We start from the raw sequence: 24,108 nt of genomic DNA on the forward strand, positions 1-24,108 counted from the left end.
GAAAGGCTATCAGAGATGCTGAAGGAAGTCCAAATAAGGATATATGTATAATAATTTGTGTGGTATGTCTTTTTTTAAAAAAAATTATGCTAAAATTAATAAAAAATATTACAAAAAAGAGAGAGAAAATAGCAATATATTATTACCTTCAGTCTCTATTTTATAGTTATTCGTGGAAATTTCAGTCAATAATTCTCTTTGGCTGATGAGTATGAAGAGAATAAATATGCAACTTCACCTTGTGGATCTTGACTTGTAAATAATTTCACTAAAATGTCAAAGAAAAGGTCCATTAAGATCGTTGAGATTAATTTTCAGGTCAAGAAAGCTTTAGAAAGCTTTAGAAAGGATGTTATCGGTATATTTAACCTCTGTGAAGTACTGTATGTGTTGGTCATTATACTATTCATTCTACCATTCAGATTGGATACTTGAAAGGGGGAGGGGGAAGGAAGTTCCATCTGTTTTTAATTCTCATATAACCTAGACTTTTCCTGATTTTAGTTGCTCCCTGTTATTCAAGTCAGCCCTGAACAAAAGAATATAGCATTTAGGGGAAAAGATGCAAAGGAGTAACCCAGCACTTGAGGATAAGATAGAGAAGATCTCCACAGCCACCGTGTATTTTCCTTTGGTGCTCAGGTAGGCAGGAACAAAGGACAACCAAACACTGCAGAACACTATCATGCTGAAAGTGATGAATTTGGCTTCATTGAAAGTGTCTGGCAACCGCCTAGCAAGGTATGCCACCGTGAAGCTGACAATGGCCAGGAAGCACATATAGCCCAGGACAATATAAAACATGACAGTTGAGCCTTCATTACACTCTGCTATGATTTCCCCATTGACGGAGTACATGTCTGTATCTGCGTATGGGGGAGAAATACTCAACCAAAGGGTACAAATTCCTGCTTGAATAAAGGAGCCTGAAAACATGATAGAGTTTGTCAGCTTTTTCCCCATCCATTTTCTCATTCTAGATCCTGGTCTAATAGCCATAAATGCCAGGACCACAGTGATGGTTTTAGCTAACAAGCTGGAAAGAGCAAGAGAAAATATGATGCCAAAAGTTGTTTGTCGGAGTAAGCAAATTAGCTGTCCAGGTTTTCCAATAAAAAGCAAGCCGCAGAGGAAACACAGTAGGAGGGATACGAGAAGAATGTAGGTGACACTTCGGTTGTTGGCTTTGACAAAGGGTGTGTTCTGGTGCTTCACAAATATTATTATCACCAGAGCTGTGATCAGAGCAAGAGCAAGAGCAGACAAAGCTAAAGTCATTCCTAAAGGTTCCTCGTATGAAAGGTAGGTTATGACTTTGGGAATGCATTGGTTCTGGTGGATGTTTGAATATTGATCTTCTGGACATTCGGTGCAGGCATCCATATCTAGAATAAATTTTTTAAAAATTGGATACTTTTATAGTCCTTGTTGGAGCTGCATTAAATCTCTCCTCATTTCCAAGTTCATTAGCCAAGGGTTGTCATTCAACTGCAAACTCCTCACATGCGAAGACCATCTTTGCTTTTAAGCAAAGAACAGTTCCATCAGATGTGAGATATCAGCAAAGAAGGTGTTTTGAGGTATATGGCACATTATTCCACAGATCCGAGTCCAGAACTGGGGGGAGGCTAAATTAGCATAAAACTAATTTAAAAAGTCACAGCCACCTTCCACCCTGATGAGCATTTCTGAGCACAATTCAGGCCCTGTATATAGGAATATGTATATATAGGAATATATATATACATTCAGGCCCTGTTCATCCCAGACAATAATGTCCAGCTCCAAGGGCCTTCTGGTTAGTCGCGGAGCTTCATGCTCTGGCACCAGGGAGCAGAGAGCAGGTGGGGGCGGGCTGCTGCGCATCCTGGGGGGGTATGCTGCCTGCAGGGGCGTGGCACCTGCGCAGGTGGGGGGCAGCTGCGATGGCACTTACTGGGATTGCACTGCCGGGGACTGTGCGTTCCACCCGCACTCCTCTTCCTCTGCCAGTGCTTCTGGAGGTTCCCTCACTGCTAGTAATGAAGTTATAGGGAACCAGGCAGAGGGCTTTCTTGGTGTTGGCACCTGCCCAGTGGAATGTCATCTCATCAGCTGTCAAACAGTTAAACAACTACGCAAATTTTCAAAGACATCTGTTGGAAGCCACCCAGAGTGGTTGGGGCAAACCAGTCAGATGGACAGGGTATAAGTAATAAATAAAAAAATAAAAAAATCATTCTATTGATTCACATGTTTTACTTATTTGAAGAAATAAATTGAGATTAATAGGTTCTCAGATCATGTAATTTCAGTTTCTCAGTATACATATCTTTTTTGTTTTTGTTTTTGCTTTATATCTATTTTTCTATGGTGGGGTTAATAAAAATGGAATAAGTAATGCGTACTGAATTTTTTTGTTATATATGTCTTTGGAAAATAATAATGAAGATGAATTTTTGAAAATTCAGCTTCCGCTTGATGTGATGTGTCTCACAATAAAGTTCTGCAGTGAAATATAGAATCAGGGATGTTACTTCCAATACCAATAGTTAGTAAAAGATATATAATAAAACCCATTTGGTGTCCTTCTAAGGCCCTGGCCAGAATTGCTGTTATCAGAACATGAAAGTCTAAATAGTATCTTGTTTTATTACATGTCTTAAATTTGGACTGGGCTACTTCTGAAAATAATAAAGGACAAAAGTGGCAAGGACCTAACAGAAGCAGAAAACATCAAGAAGAGGTGGTAAGAATTCACAGAGGAATTATACCAGAAAGATACGGATGGCTCGTACACCCCAGGTAATGTGGACCTTGAGCCAGACATCCTGGAGAGTGAAGTCAAATGGGCCTTAGAAAGCACTGCAAATAACAAGGCCAGTGGAAGTGATGGTATTCCAGCTGAACTATTTAAAATTTTAAAAGATGATGCTGTTAAGGTGCTACACTCAATATGCCAGCAAGTTTGGAAAACTCAGCAGTGGCCAGAGGATTGGAGAACATCAGTCTACATCCCAGTCCCAAAGAAGGGTAGTGCCAAAGAATGCTCTAACTGCTGCACACTTGCACTCATTTCACACATTAGCAAGGTTATGCTTAAAATTCTACAAGGAAGGCCCAAGCAGTATGTGGACTGAGAACTCCCAGAAGTGCAAGCTGGATTTAGAAGAGGCAGAGGAACCAGAGACCGAATTGCAAACATGTGCTGGATTATGGAGAAAGCTAGAGAGTTCCAGAAAGACATCTACTTCTGCTTCATTGACTATGCAAAAGCCTTTGACTGCATCGACAACAGCAAACTATAGCAAGTTCTTAAAGAAATGGGAGTGCCTGATCACCTCATCTGTCTCCTGAGAAATCTCTATGTGGGACAAGAAGCTACAGTTAGAACTGGATATGGAAAAAACTGATTGGTTCAAAATTGGGAAAGGAGTACGACAAGGCTGTATATTGTCTCCCTGCTTATTTAACTTATATGCAGAATTCATCATGCGAAAGGCTGGTCTGGATGAATCCCCAGCCGGAATTAAGATTGCTGGAAGAAATATCAACAACCTCAGATATGCAGATGACACAACCTTGATGGCAGAAAGTGAGGAGGAATTAAAGAACCTTTTATTGAGGGTGAAAGAGGATAGGGCAAAACATGGTCTGAAACTCAACATCAAAAAAACGAAGATCATGGCCACTGGTCCCATCACCTCCTGGCAAATAGAAGAGGAAGAAATGGAGGCAGTGAGAGATTTTACTTTCTTGGGCTCCATGATCACTGCAGATTGTGACGCAGCCACAAAATTAAAAGATGCCTACTTCTTGGGAGAAAAGCAATGACAAAACTAGACAGCATCTTAAAAATCAGAGACATCACCTTGCCAACAAAGATCCGTATGGTTAAAGCTATGGTTTTCCCGTAGTGATGTATAGAAGTGAAAGCTGGACCATAAAGAAGGCTGATCGCCGAAGAATTGATGCTTTTGAATTATTGTGCTGGAGGAGACTTTTGAGAGTCCCATGGACTGCAAGAAGATCAAACCTATCCATTCTTAAGGAAATCAGCCCCGAGTGCTCACTGGAAGGACAGATCCTGAAGCTGAGGCTCCAATACTTTGGCCACCTCATGAGAAGAGAAGACTCCCTGGAAAAGACCCTGATGTTGGGAAAGATGGAGGGTACAAGGAGAAGGGGACAACAGAGGACGAGAGGGTTGGAAGAGTGTTCTCAAAGTTACCAGCATGAGTTTGACCAAAATGCAGGAGGCAGTGGAAGACAGAAGTGCCTGGCGTGCTCTGGGTCCATGGGTCCATGAAGAGTCGGACACGACTAAACGACTAAACAACAACAACTTCTGAAAAGGAATTGTTTACAGTGTTGGTGGAAAGTGTACTGCATATGGAATATTTTCAGCATTCAAACAAGATAATGCACATGTTAAGCGGAATTATTTCCCCCCTTTAAAGCCATGTGGTGGGTTTCAATGTAGCACTCTGTGGACTATGAACATGGTGAATGAAGTTCATGCATGCAATGGCACTTCCCCCCTTGTCCTCACCCTATTCTCCATGAACTCCATAATTATTCCCTGGAGCCTTGTGGGAAACCCAGAATGGGTTTAGGAGCTGCAGGGGGAAAACAGCAGGGAGGTTCCATTGTATGCGCAGGCCTTGTTCTGCACGCACAACAACTTAGCTGAATACCAAATATAGTCACATCACTCTTGCTGGATAATTGTGGAATTCATTCTGCACTTATTAATATTCAATATATTACTCACCTTTTACCAACAGATCCCAAAAGATGCAACATTTTAAAACTGTACATTAAAAACAGTTATGATACTGTTAAAATAATTAGTGGTACAGGAATGTCCTGAAAACACCTACCTTAAGTGTCAAAGGCACATTGACCTCTGTGACAACCATATCTCCTACCTGTCTGGTTAGAAATCTTCCCTTCTGGACAAGGAACACATTCATAACAGCAAAAAGGCTCCCCTTCCTTCTTTTTCCTACTGTAACCAGGATGGCACTTGTCATTACACAGAGAAGTGGGAAGAATCTATAAATAAATGTCCAATTTTATCATTTTCATTACAACTCGCATTTCATTGAATATCACCACACATTGAATAACAGACTTATCTTTCCCCCTTCCATGGTGCCATTCATTTATCAATTAAGACTACATCTTCTATTTCCCCTTTTATTCGATTCCCCCCCCCCACTATTCAATTTAAACTGCTACATTTAGATTAATCCTGCTAACACTTTATCTTGCTTTGCATAATTCTTGAGGTATACTGCAAACATTTTCCTCTGTTTCTTAAACTTGCTGATTTCTTATTCTGTTGGTTAATATGCCAATTCTGCATATTCCAATCATTTTATCTGCCACTCCTCCTTTGTTAGATTCATTTTCTCTTTCTATTTCTGAGCATATACCTCAGACTGCTGTAATTGATTAAAGAAATTCTGCAGTTCTGCGGGGACTTCTGCTCCTAATACACCTTGTAAGAAGGTTACTGGTCTTTTTATAACATTTTTTGATTTCATTATATATCACCTCCCAGAATTCCCACAGAATTCTACATGTTCACCACATATGATAAAAAGTATCCTCCCTTTCTTGACACTTGCAACAGGTACTTGATTCTGATTTATACATTTTCGCTAATTTACTCGTCATAAAATACAACCTATATATAATCTTCATGAAGTTTTCTTTCAACGTATCACGATCTGTAAATTTTAAATCCTTCCTCCACAATTTTTCCAACACACTTAATTCTATACTATGTCCTATATCTCTTTTCCTTTTTTTTCTTTTCTGCTTCATTGACTATGCAGAAGCCTTTGACTGTGTTGACCACAGCAAACTATGGCAAGTTCTTAAAGAAATGGGAGTGCCAGATCACCTCATCTGTCTCCTGAGAAATCTCTATGTGGGACAAGAAGCTACAGTTAGAACTGGATATGGAACAACTGATTGGTTCAAAATTGGGAAAGGAGTACGACAAGGCTGTATTTTGTCTCCCTGTTTATTTAACTTATATGCAGAATTCATCATGCGAAAGGCTGGGCTGGATGAATCCCAAGCCGGAATTAAGATTGCTGGAAGAAATATCAACAACCTCAGATATGCAGATGACTCAACCTTGATGGCAGAAAGTGAGGAGGAATTAAAGAACCTTTTATTGAGGGTGAAAGAGGAGAGCGCAAAATATGGTCTGAAGCTCAACATCAAAAAAATAAAGATCATGGCCACTGGTCCTATCACCTCCTGGCAAATAGAAGGGGAAGAAGTGGAGACAGTGAGAGATTTCACTTTCTTGGGCTCCATGATCACTGGAGATGGTGACAGCAGCCACGAAATTAAAAGACACCTGCTTCTTGGGAGGAAAGCAATGACAAACCTAGACAGCATCTTAAAAAGTAGAGACATCACCTTGCCAACAAAGGTCCGTATAGTAAAAGCTATGGTTTTCCCAGTAGTGATGTATGGAAGTGAGAGCTGGACCATAAAGAAGGCTGATCGCCGAAGAATTGATGCTTTTGAATTATGGTGCTGGAGGAGACTTTTGAGAGTCCCATGGACTGCAAGAAGATCAAACCTATCCATTCTTAAGGAAATCAGCCCTGAGTGCTCACTGGAAGGACAGATTGTGAAGCTGAGGCTCCAATACTTTGGCCACCTCATGAGAAGAGAAGACTCCCTGGAAAGGACCCTGATACTGGGAAAGGAGAAGGGGAAGACAGAGGGCGAGATGGTTGGATAGTGTCTTCGAAGCTACAAACATGAGTCTGACCAAACTGCGGGAGGCAGTGGAAGACAGAAGTGCCTGGCGTGCTCTGGTCCATGGGGTCACAAAGAGTCGGACATGACTAAACAACAGCAGCAGCAGCAACAACAACAACAATAATATCTCTTTTCCAGTGTATCATGGCTGACCCATGTCAGTCTGGTTTCATGCTTGGTTATGAGGGGGACAGAGGACTTGTCAATAGCTTATGATGCCATTGACCATGGTATCCTTCTGAGTTGACGTAATGGACTCCTCTGTAACATCTGAAACAAGTGGAGGGCTGTAGATCTGGTGTCTATGTGTGGAATCCCTTGAGGCTGGTCAAGATGCTGAAGCTGATGCAATTTGCTTGACTGCTTCCTGGGACACAGTATTGGCAACCAGTCACACCACTGCTAAGAGAATGGCACTGGCTACCAATTTGCTGCTGGCCCATGATTAAGGTGCTGGTCTACTTCTGATGCCCAGAGATGACATTGAAGGGTTTGTGAAAGTGATCAAATGCTACCACTCAGTGGATTTGTAACTGGCTGACTGACCGAACCCAAAGGGTGCTCATCAATGGTTCCTCTTCATCCTGGAGAAGAGTGACTAGTGGGGTGCCACAGGGTTCTGTCTTGGGCCCGGTCTTATTCAACATCTTTATCAACGACTTGGATGATGGACTCAAGGGCATCCTGATGAAATTTGCAGATGACACCAAACTGGGAGGGGTGGCTAACACCCCAGAGGACAGGATCACACTTCAAAACGACCTTGACAGATTAGAGAACTGGGCCAAAACAAACAAGATGAATTTTAACAGGGAAAAATGTAAAGTATTGCACTTGGGCAAAAAAAAATGAGATGCAGAAATACAAGATGGGTGACACCTGGCTTGAGAGCAGTGCATGTGAAAAGGATCTAGGAGTCTTGGTTGACCACAAACTTGACATGAGCCAACAGTGTGATGCGGCAGCTAAAAAAGCCAATGCAATTCTGGGCTGCATCAATAAGAGTATAGCATCTAGATCAAGGGAAGTAATAGTGCCACTGTATTCTGCTCTGGTCAGACCTCACCTGAAGTACTGTGTCCAGTTCTGGGCACCACAGAGCAATGGCTCCAAACTACAAGAAAGAAGATTCCACCTAAACATTAGGAAGAACTTCCTGACAGTAAGAGATGTTCGACAGTGGAATTTGCTGCCAAGGAGTGTGGTGGAGTCTCCTTCTTTGGAGGTCTTTAAGCAGAGGCTTGACAACCATATGTCAGGAGTGCTCTGATGGTGTTTCCTGCTTGGCAGGGGGTTGGACTCGATGGCCCTTGTGGTCACTTCCAACTCTATGATTCTATGATTCTATGATTAGCACTCCTGAAACTGATTCTGAAAGAGACATAGACTTGAATTCCCTAGTAGGAAAATACAATGCTGTGATATTGGTGGTTCTAATCCCATTGGGGCCTTGGGAGATTTGTTGGGGAATGATATCCCCATATATTTTCCTGCTCGTATTTTATAAGATTACTAGCTGAAGACTGAGAGTAAGCAGCATACTCCAGGACCATCTTAGTTTTAATGTTCCATTTTTTGAATCCCCCTTCCCAAGTAGTTCTGCTGCCAACCATTTACTCTGTTGCTGGCAGTTGAAAGCACTAATCTTTCAGAAGGCCAGCTGCTATTCATTTATTCTTTGCCTTTTTATTTTCCGTGTACAATTAAATTATTAGTTATTGTTTTATTTCTGTACTATGAATGTTGCATTTGATTGATTTGCTGATGTTTTATCTGTAACCATCCCTGGGATCATGGGAGAAAGGATGGGAAATCAATGGAAATACTATACACCTGAAATTAGGGCTATGAACCAATTTCTTATGCTTACTGTGAATAAATGTACAGATTAGCCTTACATTGCAAGCATTTCCTGAGTCTACAGTGACCCTCTTTAAATGAAACCAATTCAGGGTACATGTTGGAAGTTGGAAGTTTTGAAAACGTTTCTGAATGCAAAACGGGGTGCACTAATTGGAGTGTATGTAACAATATTGAAAAAAGTCATCAGGCACATTTGAACAATCCATTTCCCCTTTTTTGGAACAAAAAGATTTACAAGTCTTCCTAGCTCACCTGGTTAAATGTTCTATGCCACACAATGCGTTCATCCTGAATAGTTAATTCCTTGCCTGGAGGAGCTTGAAGATCCAGCCTTCCAATTTTGACTCTACCAAAAGATTGATTTGGAAACATTACCCAGTTGGTCACATCAAATCCTGCCTTTAACTCTCCATGTTCATTAAACCGTATTGTCTCTCCAGCACTGTTGTTGAATGTGAGATTTCTTAGAAAGGGATGGAGCTACATTCAAAAATATAGAAAGGGGTAAAATGTTTGAATCCTCAGAGTGGTGAATACAACAATAATTTTCAGAGAGGTGTGCACTAGTTGTGTGTGTGTAGCCAGTCCAGACATTTTATGAAATAAAAAACCCTTAATTTAGTTTCACCCTAAAAAAAATCATTCTAAAGTTAATTTGTAAAATACTACAGAATATTGGTAGTTTTGTTTAAAAACAGTGAAGTTTTGAAAGGTTCAGTTCATCATCTTGATTTAAAATTGCATCCAATTGTAACCAAACATAGACAAAAACTAGGTTCTCAGTCTTAGGAATTATCATGCAAAGTTTGCTTACTATCCTAGCCAATGAACTCATGTAAGGAAGTTGTGCCACCACTCTCTACTAGAAACTGCCAGATTAAAACTATGGGTCTTCAGAGCCACACCCAGAGCATACCTGCAGGTCATCAGCATAGCATAAGAAATTTGGTCTTTGAGGAACAGCCTGTCACACCTGAGTAATAGTTATTTTTCAGGTAGGCAGCCTGGTCTCTGGCAGCTAACTCATTAGGAGTCATCACTTCTGCATACTTGGAGGTGGCTCATCCTCCACCTGATTCAGGAAAAGGGTCAAAAACCTGTTTATCCCTCTTAGGATGCATCACACAAAACTGGACAACAATAGGTTCAGAAGTATCCAAATGTATGGTGTGACAGCAAGACACATTTAGACGAAGTAAAAGGAGCTTGGGAAGAGACAAATGAATAATAAAGTGCAGGCAAAAACTCAACATGATGAGGATGCTTTCTAATAAAAGATGAAAAAGTAAAAAAAATCCTCCTATTTCTTTCTTTAAAAACGGGTTCCAGGTATATTAGCCAGCAGTGAGAATGTTATCAGCAGCCCTGGAGAATGCAGAATTGTATACTCCACCTATACATAACGTCTATCAGGGAGGTCAGTAGGGGAATACAACCAGACCAAAATTTTCTCATTTAGGAGGTATGACATAAAAGTGGATGATTTATTAGAGAAAGTGCTATGTATAACACAGCAAACAGGGAAGCCAGCCATTCTCACCAAGCTATTTGATAGGAAAGAAAAAGCCTTGAATGTAAGTTATGTTTATGTACAGGAGATATATTTTTTTTACACAGCTGTGGAATAATATGGTATTCTAGGCGATCCAAGAGGAGTCAATACTGTGCTGTGGGTAAAATTACCTCCCATGGCTGCAGATTCTGCAAATCCACTCTAGCCACCTGCGATTTTTGTTTGAATCTAGATTGATACATAGCATGTAGAGCATGTGCCACTGCGTGAGGAACATTGTACACAGCATAGCTGCTGCCAGTCATGCTCATTTCAAAGATTTGTAATGGAAGACTCTCCAATTTCTCCTCCTCAGTGCAACGTTTCTTAGGCTCTTCACCCACATTATTATTTTTCAATGAGCACTTGAAGGTCTTTTCCCAGAAATCCTTGATCAAATCATTTTGCTTTTCCTCAAAAGGATTTAGACTCTGAAGAAATGTCCTGAATCCCAGGGGTTCATTTGAGTGTATAGATACAGATAAGGCACCCTGTAAATGGTGCATATTCCACCTCTTTTCATTGGTGGTTTTGAAATCCCAATGACTTGTCACAAGCCATACTTTACCTATAGGAAGTTGTGCCATATGAAGATACCCGATCAAAATGTCCATCAAAATGGAACTACCATAGACCACAAAAAGATTGGCTTCGCTTGTCATGACAATTGAAATTTTATTAAATTCACTAAGGAGCAAATCCGTCATTCCTTCAGCATAAGCCAATGGCCATATCCTATGTATAAAATCAACACAGATGTAATTCAGGGTAAGCTGTGGAACTAATGCTTCCAAAAAAAATTCTCCAGTAATGTATTCCATAGTAAAGAGACCAATCCATGTCCATTTGAAATGCAAAAGTAACTTGAGCAACCCATTGTACTCATGGACTTCATTAGGGACCATCTGGTAGAGGGAATGGTACTGTCTTCTTTCAGTCACCCTTGAGTCAAGACAATCATAGGTGAACTGAAAGCAAACACATATATGATATGAATAGCACAGAAAATGTGTGGATTAAGGGTATGCATTGTTAATATGGATTACTTTTGTCCACAGCAACTACTTTGGGTTAAATGAATGTTTCATTTACCAGGGAAAAGTTATGATCACTGGATATGTAAAGCCAAGGAAATCTTGATGCATTTAATTTGAAATAATCTAAACAAACATAATTTAGGGTGTAACCCACTGGTTCCTGGAAAGGTGTCTGAGTAGTCATAGGGTTTGTCTAATATTCTTCTCCAAAGAAGTGCAGGAGCTCAACCTGCAGAGAGGGAGAAATGCCCCTCCAAGCCCCCTCTCTGCTTATCACTAAGACTAAAACTCATACAGACCAACAAACTTTGAGGCAGACTGCAGCAGAACTGAACAGGCCTACTGCTCAGTGTCTCTAACTCAAAAAGACTGTTATTAATTGACATAACTGTACCAACTTACACAACTGCCTCATGCACAAGTTATATGACCTCACAAGATTCTTTCTTAGAATGTTGCAGTCCTTGTGAGTATTAACCCTTTACTTAGCATTTTGGATGCTCATATCTCACACAATTTCAGTACTATCCTAAAACAACACCCACCTGAGGAATCTTGTACATGTTTATAATAGTGGCCATATTGAAGGAGAGCTCAGTGAACTTTGTTCCAAGAATGGCCATCAAATTGTTCTGGCGATCACATTTATAATTTGGAGCTGAAATATGCCGTGGAGAACGTAGGTCCAGTGAGAGCTTATAAGTAACTAGAACCCTGTGCATGCTATCATAGATTCGGAAGCCCAACGTGATGTTAGGCAAAATATGGTGATTTTTGTTTATCTCCTCTACAGCAAATACCATGGCAAGAACCTCCTGGTAGTTTTTTGGTACCACACTGCAATACAAATTGGGGGGGGGGACACACAGTATACTATTTCTCATATTTTTTATCACCTCCATGAAATAAAGCAGGTTGACCTACTTATTTAGTAGCAACAATCTTCTACATCCGTTAGGAAAAATCTGCTGTGCACAAAGTATTTCCTGCAATACAAATTGCAGTGTAAGGTGTCCTTTACTGCAAATCCATTGCTACATGGCCTTTGTACGGTTTTTTGCATAGATTTATAGTCTTTTGAACAATTCAGAAAAAAGTACGGTATTTTCATATTCTCTACACCTTCTAGAGCTGTGAAATATTTCTAGTCTAAAACTCATGGACATCCAATGGAATGTTTCTAGGGTAGGGCTACCATGTGCATTATTTACAAATGAATTAGAAAAAGCCTCTCCTCTTCCCCAAAGTGAGGAGTTGTGAGTGGGTCTCACTTCCCACAGTTTGCAGGGGGCATGGATGGCCCACTGTGTCAGAGAGTCCCTGGCCTGTGTCATGCCCACATCCAGCCAATATGGCTGACGGGGGGTTCGTGGTTTGCTACTCTTAAATGAGCGTGGGACTGTGGCTCAGCCTGTTTCTTTCCTGCATGCATGGATCCCCCGCCTCCCTCCCTCCCTCCCTCCCTCCCTCCCTCCCTCCCTCCTTCCCTCTATTCTCGTGCATTCAATATCTGACCTTTCTATGGACCTCGGTTGGTTGCCTATTGAAGGGGCCTGGTAGGTATTTTTTCCTCTTGGCAGACTGGCACCAGCCACTTGATTTTTCACCTACCTCATAGCAAATCATCACAACTTTGTAAGGTTTGGCAGTTAGGCATTGGAAAAGTGTTGTGTGTTGGAGGGAAGGTTGGGGCCATCACCTACCACTCCCTTTGAAGGGTATTCCATTAAAGGAATCCAGTAGTCGTGGTTCCTGTCTGAAGCCCAGGTGGTGACCAGGGCCATGACACGACTCTCCGGTGACTCTAGGGGAAAGCTTCCAGTTGATTTGTATCAACAAGCTGCCCCTGCAGGTTGTTAACCCTTCTGTGACTTCCTGCATGGCAGGCAGGAATCAGTTTTAGTCTGTTCAGATTCAATGCCTAAGCCAATACCAATCACATTCTGCAACCAATAAAGTTGTGGCTTCTTTAGCCAATTTACCTAAAATACTTGTGTCCATGTGTCTTATTTCATCATAAAGGGGGGGACGGGGCCTCAATTAACAACACTGTAAACTTGTGTTATATTCCTTTATTTGCTCTATTTAAACAAATGAATCTGGAGCAAAAACAGATTTAAAGAAGCACTGCACTAAGGCAGCCCTTCTGCTCTCTAAAATCAGGTGTCAAGAAAGAAATTGCATAAGCTTATCATATGGAACACTAGATTTATCAAATTAGTAGGCTGCAAAAAAGTAACAGTAGAATTAAGTGATACAATATGCACCAAGTTTGCATCTACTAAAATAAACCCAAACCCACCTATGCTGAAGGTGCAGCTAATAAAAGTTCAGAAGTACCAACATATGATTTGCATCTCACATTTCAGACTATAAGAGAGGAAAAGCTCTCTTGTTGCTTCATTATCTGTTCCTAATTTATGTGAGATAAAAAATATTAATTCTACAGAGAGGAAAAAGAGGGTGACTTACATGAGTTCCTTCTGGGGTGCTGAAGAGGATGGTTCAGATGAAATTGTAGGGAAGTGCATCATGTAAAACCGAGAAGCAATAAACCCAATGACAAGATTTCCTGGCTGAGAAAACTCCTGTGAAGTGAAGTAGGTGTTACTTACTTTGCATTGGTCAAAACGCATCTTCAGGCTGGAAAGAACTGAATGGCTCTTGCTCACAATATGAGGGAGAAAAACAAGCAGCAGTATCAATAACATCAGCATTTTGGGGACAAGAAATTACTTCCAGACACACGTCACTGTTTTCTTCAATGTCACTTTTATTCAGATGAGTTTGTTTCAACTTAATTTGACAAGATGTGAACCCATTCCTACATTGATCAGTTGGTGTAAGAAGGTGACTGCATCCATCTCCTCCGCTCCTATTTCATGTTTTTTAATTGATTTTAATTGATTTCTCCCCTATTTAATGCACCTCAGTTCTTAACTGCAAGATTGTACTTTTTTTTTCTGCCTGCACACAGAAGTTGTATTTTCTTTAATAGGAGGATCTATAAGTGAGGCACTGCTGGGAAAAATAGATACAGTGAGGTGCAGATTGTTCAAGCTACTCAAAATATGTTTAGTCTGGAAGAAACCACAGCACACCCAAAGACTGCAAACTTATCCTAAAACTGTTAGAGGTCAGAATGACAGGGCCTTTCCTGCCCTTTATGCTATTTGCCAGATCTGAGCATTAGAGAAGACTCTTATAAGTACTTCTATTGTTGTGGTTTATTTTCTCAAGGCCTTGAACATACATTTCCTGGAGTTTGTTTAGCAGGGCAATGATGTGTCCATAATTATAGGGGTGATAATCATCTCCCCATCTGCAGACATTGCTGTCTCTGCTACATACAGAAAAACAACTGGAAAAACAGTGGAGGTTGAACAGTCTGGTAAACTTGTATGGCATACCCAGCAAGTGTCTCAGAAAAATTGGGGCATCCCAATTTTTATCATGAGAGACCAGTGGCATTTTTGGTCACCAAGGTCTTGCATGATTTTGCACCACAATTTTCACTCTCAGCCCCCCCCCTTTCTAAAGTGTTGGGGTCGTGCAATCTTGCACAGTGCCCGCAAACACACATTTTTGGGCACCGTTCCTTGGGGAAATTTTCTTGCAAAATCATGTGAGATCATGACAACCAAAACCACCCCCATTCATTCATGAGAAAAAAATGGGAATATGTTGTTCAGTAAGATTTTTACTGGATTTTGCTATCACTGTGTTGGAGGGTATGGTATTATATTTTCCCCAAATCAAAGTAGAATCATTCACTTGTACTTAGTTCAATGTGGTTTCTATTCTCTTGGAAAGAGAGAAAAGCCACTTCTGACCTTCAGAGGAGGTGGAGTAGCGGGTTTCACGGCCCCACTATGCACACGGCAGCTGGAACCCAGCCACCTCACGATTGAGGGGATTCCCGGCCATGGCCTGCCCGATTTGAACCAGGACGCAGCCAGGGATCTCCCTCTTTGCTGCCTCTCCTCCAACCCCAACCCCTCCACCTATTCAATTCACCCTCTATTTAAAACCATTTCTTATGAGGCAATAATCAATATTTATATGTAAGGACATATTTTTAAGCCAATTATGTGCCCCCCATTGCCTGTGCCCCATGGTGGGGGGCCACCTTGCCACCCCCTAGCTACAGCCCTGAAGATAGGCAGGTAGTTTTCTTCCTCTTCCTCTTCTCTTCCTGCCCTTTCGGTTTCTATTCTCTTGGAAGGAGAGAAAAGCCACTTCTGACCTTCAGAGGACGTGGACTAGCAGGTTTCACGGCCCCACTATGCGCGCGGCAGCTGGAACCCAGCCTGCTCACAATTGGGGGGATTCCCAGCCGTGTCACTTCGTGGCCAGCCAATCGGCTGGCTCTGGGGGTGTGGCCCGCCCGATTTAAACCAGGACTAAATGATATAGTTTGGAAAGACTGAGCTGCAGAGATAAATAGTCATAGGGGGAGGTGAGCTCTTAATTTGTTAATATCTCTGCACTTCACGTCCAATTTGGCAAATCTCCTCTGGAAAGGCTAATGTTTGATGCAACCGGTCTGGGAAAATTAATGAGCAAATGCCTAGATTTTATTTCATCGAAATTGAGAGAAGATGGTGTCTGCCAGCAGCGAAATGACTTTTGGAATGATTCGGCATAAACACCAGCATGTGAGGATATACTGCAAACAATAGGCTTACCAGCTGCAATAATAGGAGAGTCAAGCATTCAAATTTCACACAGAAGCACATCATTGCTTACTTCAACTCGCCTGTGGAAACAACTCAGAGACCATGAAAGAAGGAAGGGTAACAACAGGAAGATTTAAAGAAACTATTGAAACTGAAGGTAGTAGAGATATAAGATGATCAGAGCCCCACTAGAAGCATGGGAAGTCCCAATAAAAATTTAGTTTGGCGGAATATTTGGACTATATGATGTATTTGTATAATTTGGAATATTTTATGTGATTTGATTGGATTGTTAAAATGGAAAATGTAATAAAAAATAGTTTTTTTAAAAAAAGATTTATTTTCAGGTCAATAAAGCTTTAGAAAGCTTTAGAAAGTATGTTTCTCAGTATATTTAACCTCTGTGAAGTATGCGTTGGTGATTATACTATTCATTCTACCATTCAGATTGCATGCTTGAAAGGGGGGGGGGAGTTCCATCTGTTTTTAATTCTCATATTCCTGACTTTAGTTGCTGCCTGTTATTCAAGTCAGCCTTGAACAAAAGAATATAGCATTTAGGGGAAAAGATGCAAAGGAGTAACCCAGCACTGGAGGATAAGATAGAGAAGATCTCCACAGCCACCGTGTATTTTCCTTTGGTGCTCAGGTAGGCAGGAACAAAGGACAACCAAACACTGCAGAACACTATCATGCTGAAAGTGATGAATTTGGCTTCATTGAAAGTGTCTGGCAACCGCCTAGCAAGGTATGCCACCGTGAAGCTGACAATGGCCAGGAAGCACATATAGCCCAGGACAATATAAAACATGACAGTTGAGCCTTCATTACACTCTGCTATGATTTCCCCATTGACGGAGTACATGTCTGTATCTGCGTATGGGGGAGAAATACTCAACCAAAGGGTACAAATTCCTGCTTGAATAAAGGAGCCTGAAAACATGATAGAGTTTGTCAGCTTTTTCCCCATCCATTTTCTCATTCTAGATCCTGGTCTAGTAGCCATAAATGCCAGGACCACAGTGATGGTTTTAGCTAACAAACTGGAAAGAGCAAGAGAAAATATGATGCCAAAAGTTGTCTGTCGGAGTAAGCAAATTAGCTGTCCAGGTTTTCCAATAAAAAGCAAGCAGCAGAGGAAACACAGTAGGAGGGATACGAGAAGAATGTAGGTGACACTTTGGTTGTTGGCTTTGATGATGGGTGTGTTCTGGTGCTTCACAAATATTATTATCACCAAGGCTGTGATCAGAGCAAGAGCAAAAGCAGACAAAGCTAAAGTCATTCCTAAAGGTTCCTCGTATGAAAGGTAGGTTATGACTTTGGGAATGCATTGGTTCTGGTGGAAGTTTGCGTATTGATCTTCTGGGCATTCCATGCAGACATCCATATCTAAAATAAACAGTTTTAAAATTGGATACTTTTATAGTCCTTGTTGTAGCTGCATTAAATCTCTCCTCATTTCCAAGTTCAGTAGCCAAGGGTTCTCATTCATTTGCAACCTCCTCACATGCGAAAGCTATCCATCTTTGCTTTTAAGCAAAGAACAGCTCCATCAGATGTGAGATATCAGCAAAGAAGGCACATTATTCCACAGATCCTAGTCCAGAACTGTGGGGAAGCTATCCCAGCTCTGGATGAACTAACAGAAAGCATAAAACGAATTTAAAAAGTCACATCCACCTTCCACCCTGATGAGCATGATGTTATAACACTGGTCTTAAAGATCTACATTGGCTCCCAGTACATTTCTGAGCACAATTCAGGCCCTGTATATATGAAGGAGCATCTCCACCCTATTGTTCATCCCAGACAACAAAGTCCAGCTTTGAGGGTCTTCTGGTGGTTCCCTCACTGCTAGAAATGAAGTTATAGGAAACAGGCAGAGGGCTTTTTTGGTGGTGGCACCTGCCCTGTGGAATGTCATTCCATCAGATGTCAAACAGATAAACAACTACGCAACTTATCAAAGACATCTGAACAGCGCCTTGCATTGGGAAGTTTTTAATGTTTGACATTTTGCTGTGTTTTTTATCATGCTGGAAGCCACCTAGAGTGGCTGGGGCAAACCAGTCAGATGGACAGTGTATAATACCAATAGTTAGCAAAAGATATATAATAAAACCCATTTGGTGTCCTTCTAAGGCCCTGGCCAGAACTGCTGATATCAGAACATGGATGTCTAAATAGTAGCTTGATTTACTACATGTCTTAAGTTTGGCCTGGGCTACTTCAGAAAAGGCATTGTTTTCAGTGTTGGTGGAAGGTGTACTGCATATGGAATATTTTCAGCATTCAAACAAGATAATGCACATTTTAAGCATGATTATTTCCCTCCTTTAAAGCCATATGGTGGGTTTCAATGTAGCACTCTGTGGACTATGCACATGGTGAATGAAGTTCACGCATGCAATGGCACTTCCCCCCTTGTCCTCACCCTACTCTCCATGAACTCCATAATTATTCCCTGGAGCCTTGTGGGAAACCCAGAATGGGTTTAGGTGCTGCAGGGGGAAAACAGCAGGGAGGTTCTATTGCATGCACAGACCTTGTTCTGCATGCACAACAACTTAGCTGAATACCAAATATAGTCACATCAGGCTTGCTGGATAATTGTGGAAATCATTCTGCAATTTATTAATATTCAATTTATTACTCACCCTTTACCAACAGATCCCGTGACAGAATGAAACATTTTAAAATGGAATATTAAAAACAGTTAAAATAATTAGTGGTGCAAGAATGTAGTGGATCCTGAAAATACATATCTTAAGTGTCAAAGGCACGTTGACCTCTGTGACAACCATATCTCCTACCTGTCTGGTTAGAAATCTTCCCTTCTGGACAAGGAACACATTCATAACAGCAAAAAGGCTTCCCTTCCTTCTTTTTCCTGCTGTAACCAGGGAGGCATTTGTCATTACATAGAGAAGTGGGGAGAATCTACAAATAGACATCCAATTTTATCATTTTCATTACAATTTTCATTTCATTGAATATCAAGACACATTGAATAATGGACTTATCTTACCGGCCTTTCATGGTTCCATTTATTTATCAATTAAGACTGAATATTCTAATTCCCCTTTTATTCAATTTTTCCTTTGCTTGGCATGATAAAACTTTGTGTACTAAAGGGACAGCCAAGGACATGTGATTTTTTGGTTGGAAAGAGGGGTATTTCTTTCTCACATGCTCTCTGATGCCTAGAGATGACGTCAAAGTGTTTGTGAAAGTGATCAAATGATTAGCACTCCTGAAACTGATTCTGAAAGAGACATAGACTTGAATTCCCTAGTAGGAAAATACAATGCTGTGATATTGGTGGTTCTAATCCCATTGGGGCTTGGGGATATTTGATCGGGACTGATATCCCCATATATTTTCCTGCTCGTATTTTAGGAAATTACTAGCTGAAGACTGTGAGTAAGCCACATACACCAGGGCCATCTTAGTTTTAATATTCCATTTTTTGAACCCCCCCCCCCCCTTCCTAGGTAGTTCTGCTGCCCACCATTTACTCTTTTGCTGGCAGTTGAAAACACTCTTCTTTCAGAAGGCCAGCTGCTATGGATTTATTTTTTGCATTTTTATTTTCTGTGCACAATTAAATTATTAGTTCTTGTTTTATTTCTGTATTATGAATGTTGCATTTGATTGATTTGCTGATGTTTTATCTGTAACCATCCCTGGGATCATGGGAGGAAAGATGGGAAATCAATGAAAATGCTATGAATCAACTTCTTATGCTTACTGTGAATATATGTACAGATTAGCCTTACATTACATGCATTTCCCGAGTCTCCAGTGACCCTCTTTAAATGAAACCAACCCAGGGTACATGTTGGAAGTTGGAAGTCTTGAAACCTTTTGCTGATTGCAGAATGGGGTGCACTAATTAGAGTGTACGTAACAATATGGAAAAAAAAGTCATCAGGCACATTTGAACAATCCATTTCCAGTTATTTGATAGAAAAAGATTTACAAGTCTTCCTAGCTCACCTGGTTAAATGTTCTATGCCACACAATGCGTTCATCCTGAATGGTTAATTCCTTGCCTGGAGGAGCTTGAAGATCCAGCCTTCCAATTTTGACTCTACCAAAAGATTGATTTGGAAACATTACCCAGTTGGTCACATCAAATCCTGCCTTTAACTCTCCATGTTCGTTAAGCTGTATTGTCTCTCCAGCACTGTTGTTGAATGTGATATTTCTTAGAAAGGGATGGAGCTACATTCAAAAAATATAGAAAGGGGTAAAATGTTTGAATCCTCAGAGTGGTGAATACAACCATAATTTTCAGAGAGGTGTGCACAAGTGTGTGTGTATCCAGTCCAGACATTTTATGAAATAAAAAACCCTTAATTTAGTTTCCCCCTAAAAAAAATCATTCTAAAGTTAATTTGTAAAATACTACAGAATATTGGTAGTTTTGTATAAAAACAGTGAAGTTTTGAAAGGTTCAGTTCATCATCTTGATTTAAAATTGCATCCAATTGTAACCAAACATAGACAAAAACTAGGTTCTCAATCTTAGGAATTATCATGCAACGTTTGCTAACTCTCCTTGCCAGTGAACTCATGTAAGGAAGTTGTGCCACCACTCTCTACTAGAAACTGCCAGATTAAAACTATGGGTCTTCAGAGCCACACCCAGAGCATAACTGCAGGTCATCAGCATAGCATAAGAAATTTGGTCTTTGAGGAACAGCCTGTCACACCTGAGTAATAGTTATTTTTCAGGTAGGCAGCCTAGTCTCTGGCAGCTAACTCATTAGGAGTCATCACTTCTGCATACTTGGAGGTGGCTCATCCTCCACCTGATTCAGGAAAAGGGTCAAAAACCTGTTTATCCCTCTTAGGATGCATCACACAAAACTGGACAACAATAGGTTCAGAAGTATCCAAATGTATGGTGTGACAGCAAGACACATTTAGACGAAGTAAAAGGAGCTTGGGAAGAGACAAATGAATAATAAAGTGCAGGCAAAAACTCAACATGATGAGGATGCTTTCTAATAAAAGATGAAAAAGTAAAAAAAATCCTCCTATTTCTTTCTTTAAAAACGGGTTCCAGGTATATTAGCCAGCAGTGAGAATGTTATCAGCAGCCCTGGAGAATGCAGAATTGTATACTCCACCTATACATAACGTCTATCAGGGAGGTCAGTAGGGGAATACAACCAGACCAAAATTTTCTCATTTAGGAGGTATGACATAAAAGTGGATGATTTATTAGTGAAAGTGCTATGTATAACACAGCAAACAGGGAAGCCAGCCATTCTCACCAAGCTATTTGATAGGAAAGAAAAAGCCTTGAATGTAAGTTATGTTTATGTACAGGAGATATATTTTTTTTACACAGCTATGGAATAATATGGTATTCTAGGCGACCCAAGAGGAGTCAATACTGTGCTGTGGGTAAAATTACCTCCGATGGCTGCAGATTCTGCAAATCCACTCTAGCCGCCTTTGATTTTTGTTTGAATCTAGATTGATACATAGCATGTAGAGCATGTGCCACTGCGTGAGGAACATTATACACAGCATAGCTGCTGCCAGTCATGCTCATTTCAAAGATTTGTAATGGAAGACTCTCCAATTTCTCCTCCTTAGTGCAACGTTTCTTAGGCTCTTCACCCACATTATTATTTTTCAATGAACAATTGAAGGTCTTTTCCCAGAAATCCTTGCTCAAATCATTTTGTTTTTCCTCAAAAGGATTTAGACTCTGAAGAAATGTTCTGAATCCCAGGGGTTCATTTGAGTGTATAGATACAGATAAGGCACCCTGTAAATGGTGCATATCCCACCTCTTTTCATTGGTGGTTTTGAAATCCCAATGACTTGTCACAAGCCATACTTTACCCATAGGAAGTTTTGCCATATGAAGATACCCGATCAAAATGTGCATCACCATGGAACTACCATAGACCACAAAAACATTGGCTTTGCTTGTCATGATAATTGAAATTTTATTAAATTCACTGAAGAGCAAATCTGACATTCCTTCAGCATAAGCCAATGGCCATATCCTACGTATAAAATCAACACAGATGTAATTCAGGGTAAGCTGGGGAACTAATGCTTCCAAAAAAAATTCTCCAGTAATGTATTTCATAGTAAAGAGACCAACCCATGTCCATTTGAAATGCAAAAGTAACTTGACCAACCCATTGTACTCATGGACATCATTAGGGACCATCTGGTACAGGGAATGGTACTGCCTTCTTTCAGTCACCCTTGAGTCAAGACAGGCATAGGTGAACTAAAAACAAACACATATATGATATGAATAGCACAGAAAATGTGTGGATTAATGGTATGCATTGTTAAAATGGATTATTTTTGTCCACAGCCACTACTTTGGGTTAAATGAATATTTCATTAACCAGGCAAAAATAATGATAGCATCTTCAGATGAAGGGTGGTATAGAAATCTAATTACTACTACTACTACCAACAGCAGCAGCAGCAGCAGCACATGCATAGCAGGATATATTTAGATGACTTTCTCATTAGAAGCAATGGGTTAGATGCATTCTTAAACTAGTTTAATTTAGTTCACATCAATGGATATTTCAAGCCAAGGCAATCTTGATGCATTTAATTTGAAATAATCTAAATAAACATAATTTAGGGTGCAATCCACTGACTCCTAGAAAGGTGTCTCAGTAGTCATAGGGTTTGTTTAATATTCTTCTCCAAAGAAGTGTAGGAGCTCAAGCTGCAGAGAGGGAGAAATGCCCCTCCAAGCGCCCTCTCTGTTTATCACTAAGTCTAAAACCCTTACAGACCAACAAACTTTGAGGCATACTGCAGCAGAACTGAACAGGTCTGCTGCTCCGTGTCTCTAACTCAAAAAGACTGTTATTAATTGACATAACTGTACCAACTTACACAACTGCCTCATGCACAAGTTATATGACCTCACAAGATTCTTTCTTAGAATGTTGCAGCCCTTGTGAGTATTAACCCTTTACTTAGCATTTTGAATGCTCATATCTCACACAATCTCAGCACTATCCTCAAAAACACCCACCTGAGGAATCTTGTACATGCTTATAATAGTGGCCAAATTTAAGGAGAGCTCAGTGGACTTTGTTCCAAGAATGGCCATCAAATTGTTCTGGCGATCACATTTATAATTTGGAGCTGAAATATGCCGTGGAGAAAGTAGGTCCAGTGAGAGCTTATAAGTAACTAGAACCCTGTGCATGCTATCATAGATTCGGAAGCCCAACGTGATGTTAGGCAAAATGTGGTGATTTTTGTTTATCTCCTCTACAGCAAATATCATGGCAAGAACCTCCTGGTAGTTTTTTGGCACGACACTGCAATACAAATTAGATTAGATATAATAAAAAGATGGGAGGAAAGAACCAAAGAAGCACACAGAAAATGATTTCTCATATTTTTTTATCACCTCCATTAAATAAAACAGGCTGATGTATTTATTTAGTGGCAACAATCTTCTACATTCATTAGAAAAATCTGCTGTGCATAGAATATTTCCTGCATTACTAATTGAAGTATAAGGTGCATCAAGGCAGCCCTTCTGCTCTCTAAAATCAGGTGTCCAGAATGACCGCTCCCCACTTAAAACGGGGGGCGCCTTTTGCGTGGACGCATGCAGCACTGGATCTGGAGTGGCCCCATCAGCATAGGCTTTGCCTTCCCTCAGGTGGGATACCTGGAGGTCCCCGCCTACCCCAGTGAGTTGTCCAATCCCACCTGGGGGAAGCGTTGCCAGGGAAACCAGGCCAGGTAAGGGGAGGGATTACCTGCCCACACAATAGAGGGTGGATACATTCATTAGAAAAATCTGCTGTGCATAGAATATTTCCTGCATTACTAATTGAAGTATAAGGTGCATCAAGGCAGCCCTTCTGCTCTCTAAAATCAGGTGTCCAGAAAGAAATTACGTAAGCATATCATGTGGAACACTAGATCTATAATATTAGTAGACTGCAAAAAAGTAACAGTAGAATTAAGTGATAAAATAATGAACAGGTTTACATCTACTAAAAAACAAACAAAACCACCTATGCTGAAAGTGCAGCCAATAAAAGTTCAGAAGTACCAACACATATGATTTGCAAAAATACCTCTTTTTGCTTCATTATCTGTTCTTAATTTCTGTGAGATAAAACCTTTAATTCTACCGAGAAGAAAAAGAGGGTGACTTACATGAGTTCCTTCT

General features: G+C 40.5%; 1 protein-coding gene across 1 annotated transcript in view; it reads right to left on the reverse strand.

Moving 5' to 3' along the window:
* The window catches only part of LOC307201601 (vomeronasal type-2 receptor 26-like), a gene marked incomplete at its 3' end in the record, with an annotated part of 31,279 nt that extends 11,070 nt beyond the window's left edge, over positions 1 to 20,209 (reverse strand). Inside the window, exons 1-2 of the mRNA XM_079950881.1 lie at positions 19,908 to 20,209; positions 4,863 to 5,037 (exon numbers count right to left, since the gene is read on the reverse strand). Coding sequence (XP_079807007.1) covers positions 4,863 to 5,037; positions 19,908 to 19,942 — 210 coding nt within the window. The 5' untranslated portion in view covers positions 19,943 to 20,209. The remainder of the gene's footprint in view (positions 1 to 4,862; positions 5,038 to 19,907) is intronic.
* Between the last annotated feature and the right edge of the window lie 3,899 nt (positions 20,210 to 24,108).

This window comes from Podarcis cretensis, assembly GCF_951804945.1.
Source record: "Podarcis cretensis genome assembly, chromosome: 13".
Classification (NCBI taxonomy): Eukaryota; Metazoa; Chordata; class Lepidosauria; order Squamata; family Lacertidae; genus Podarcis; species Podarcis cretensis.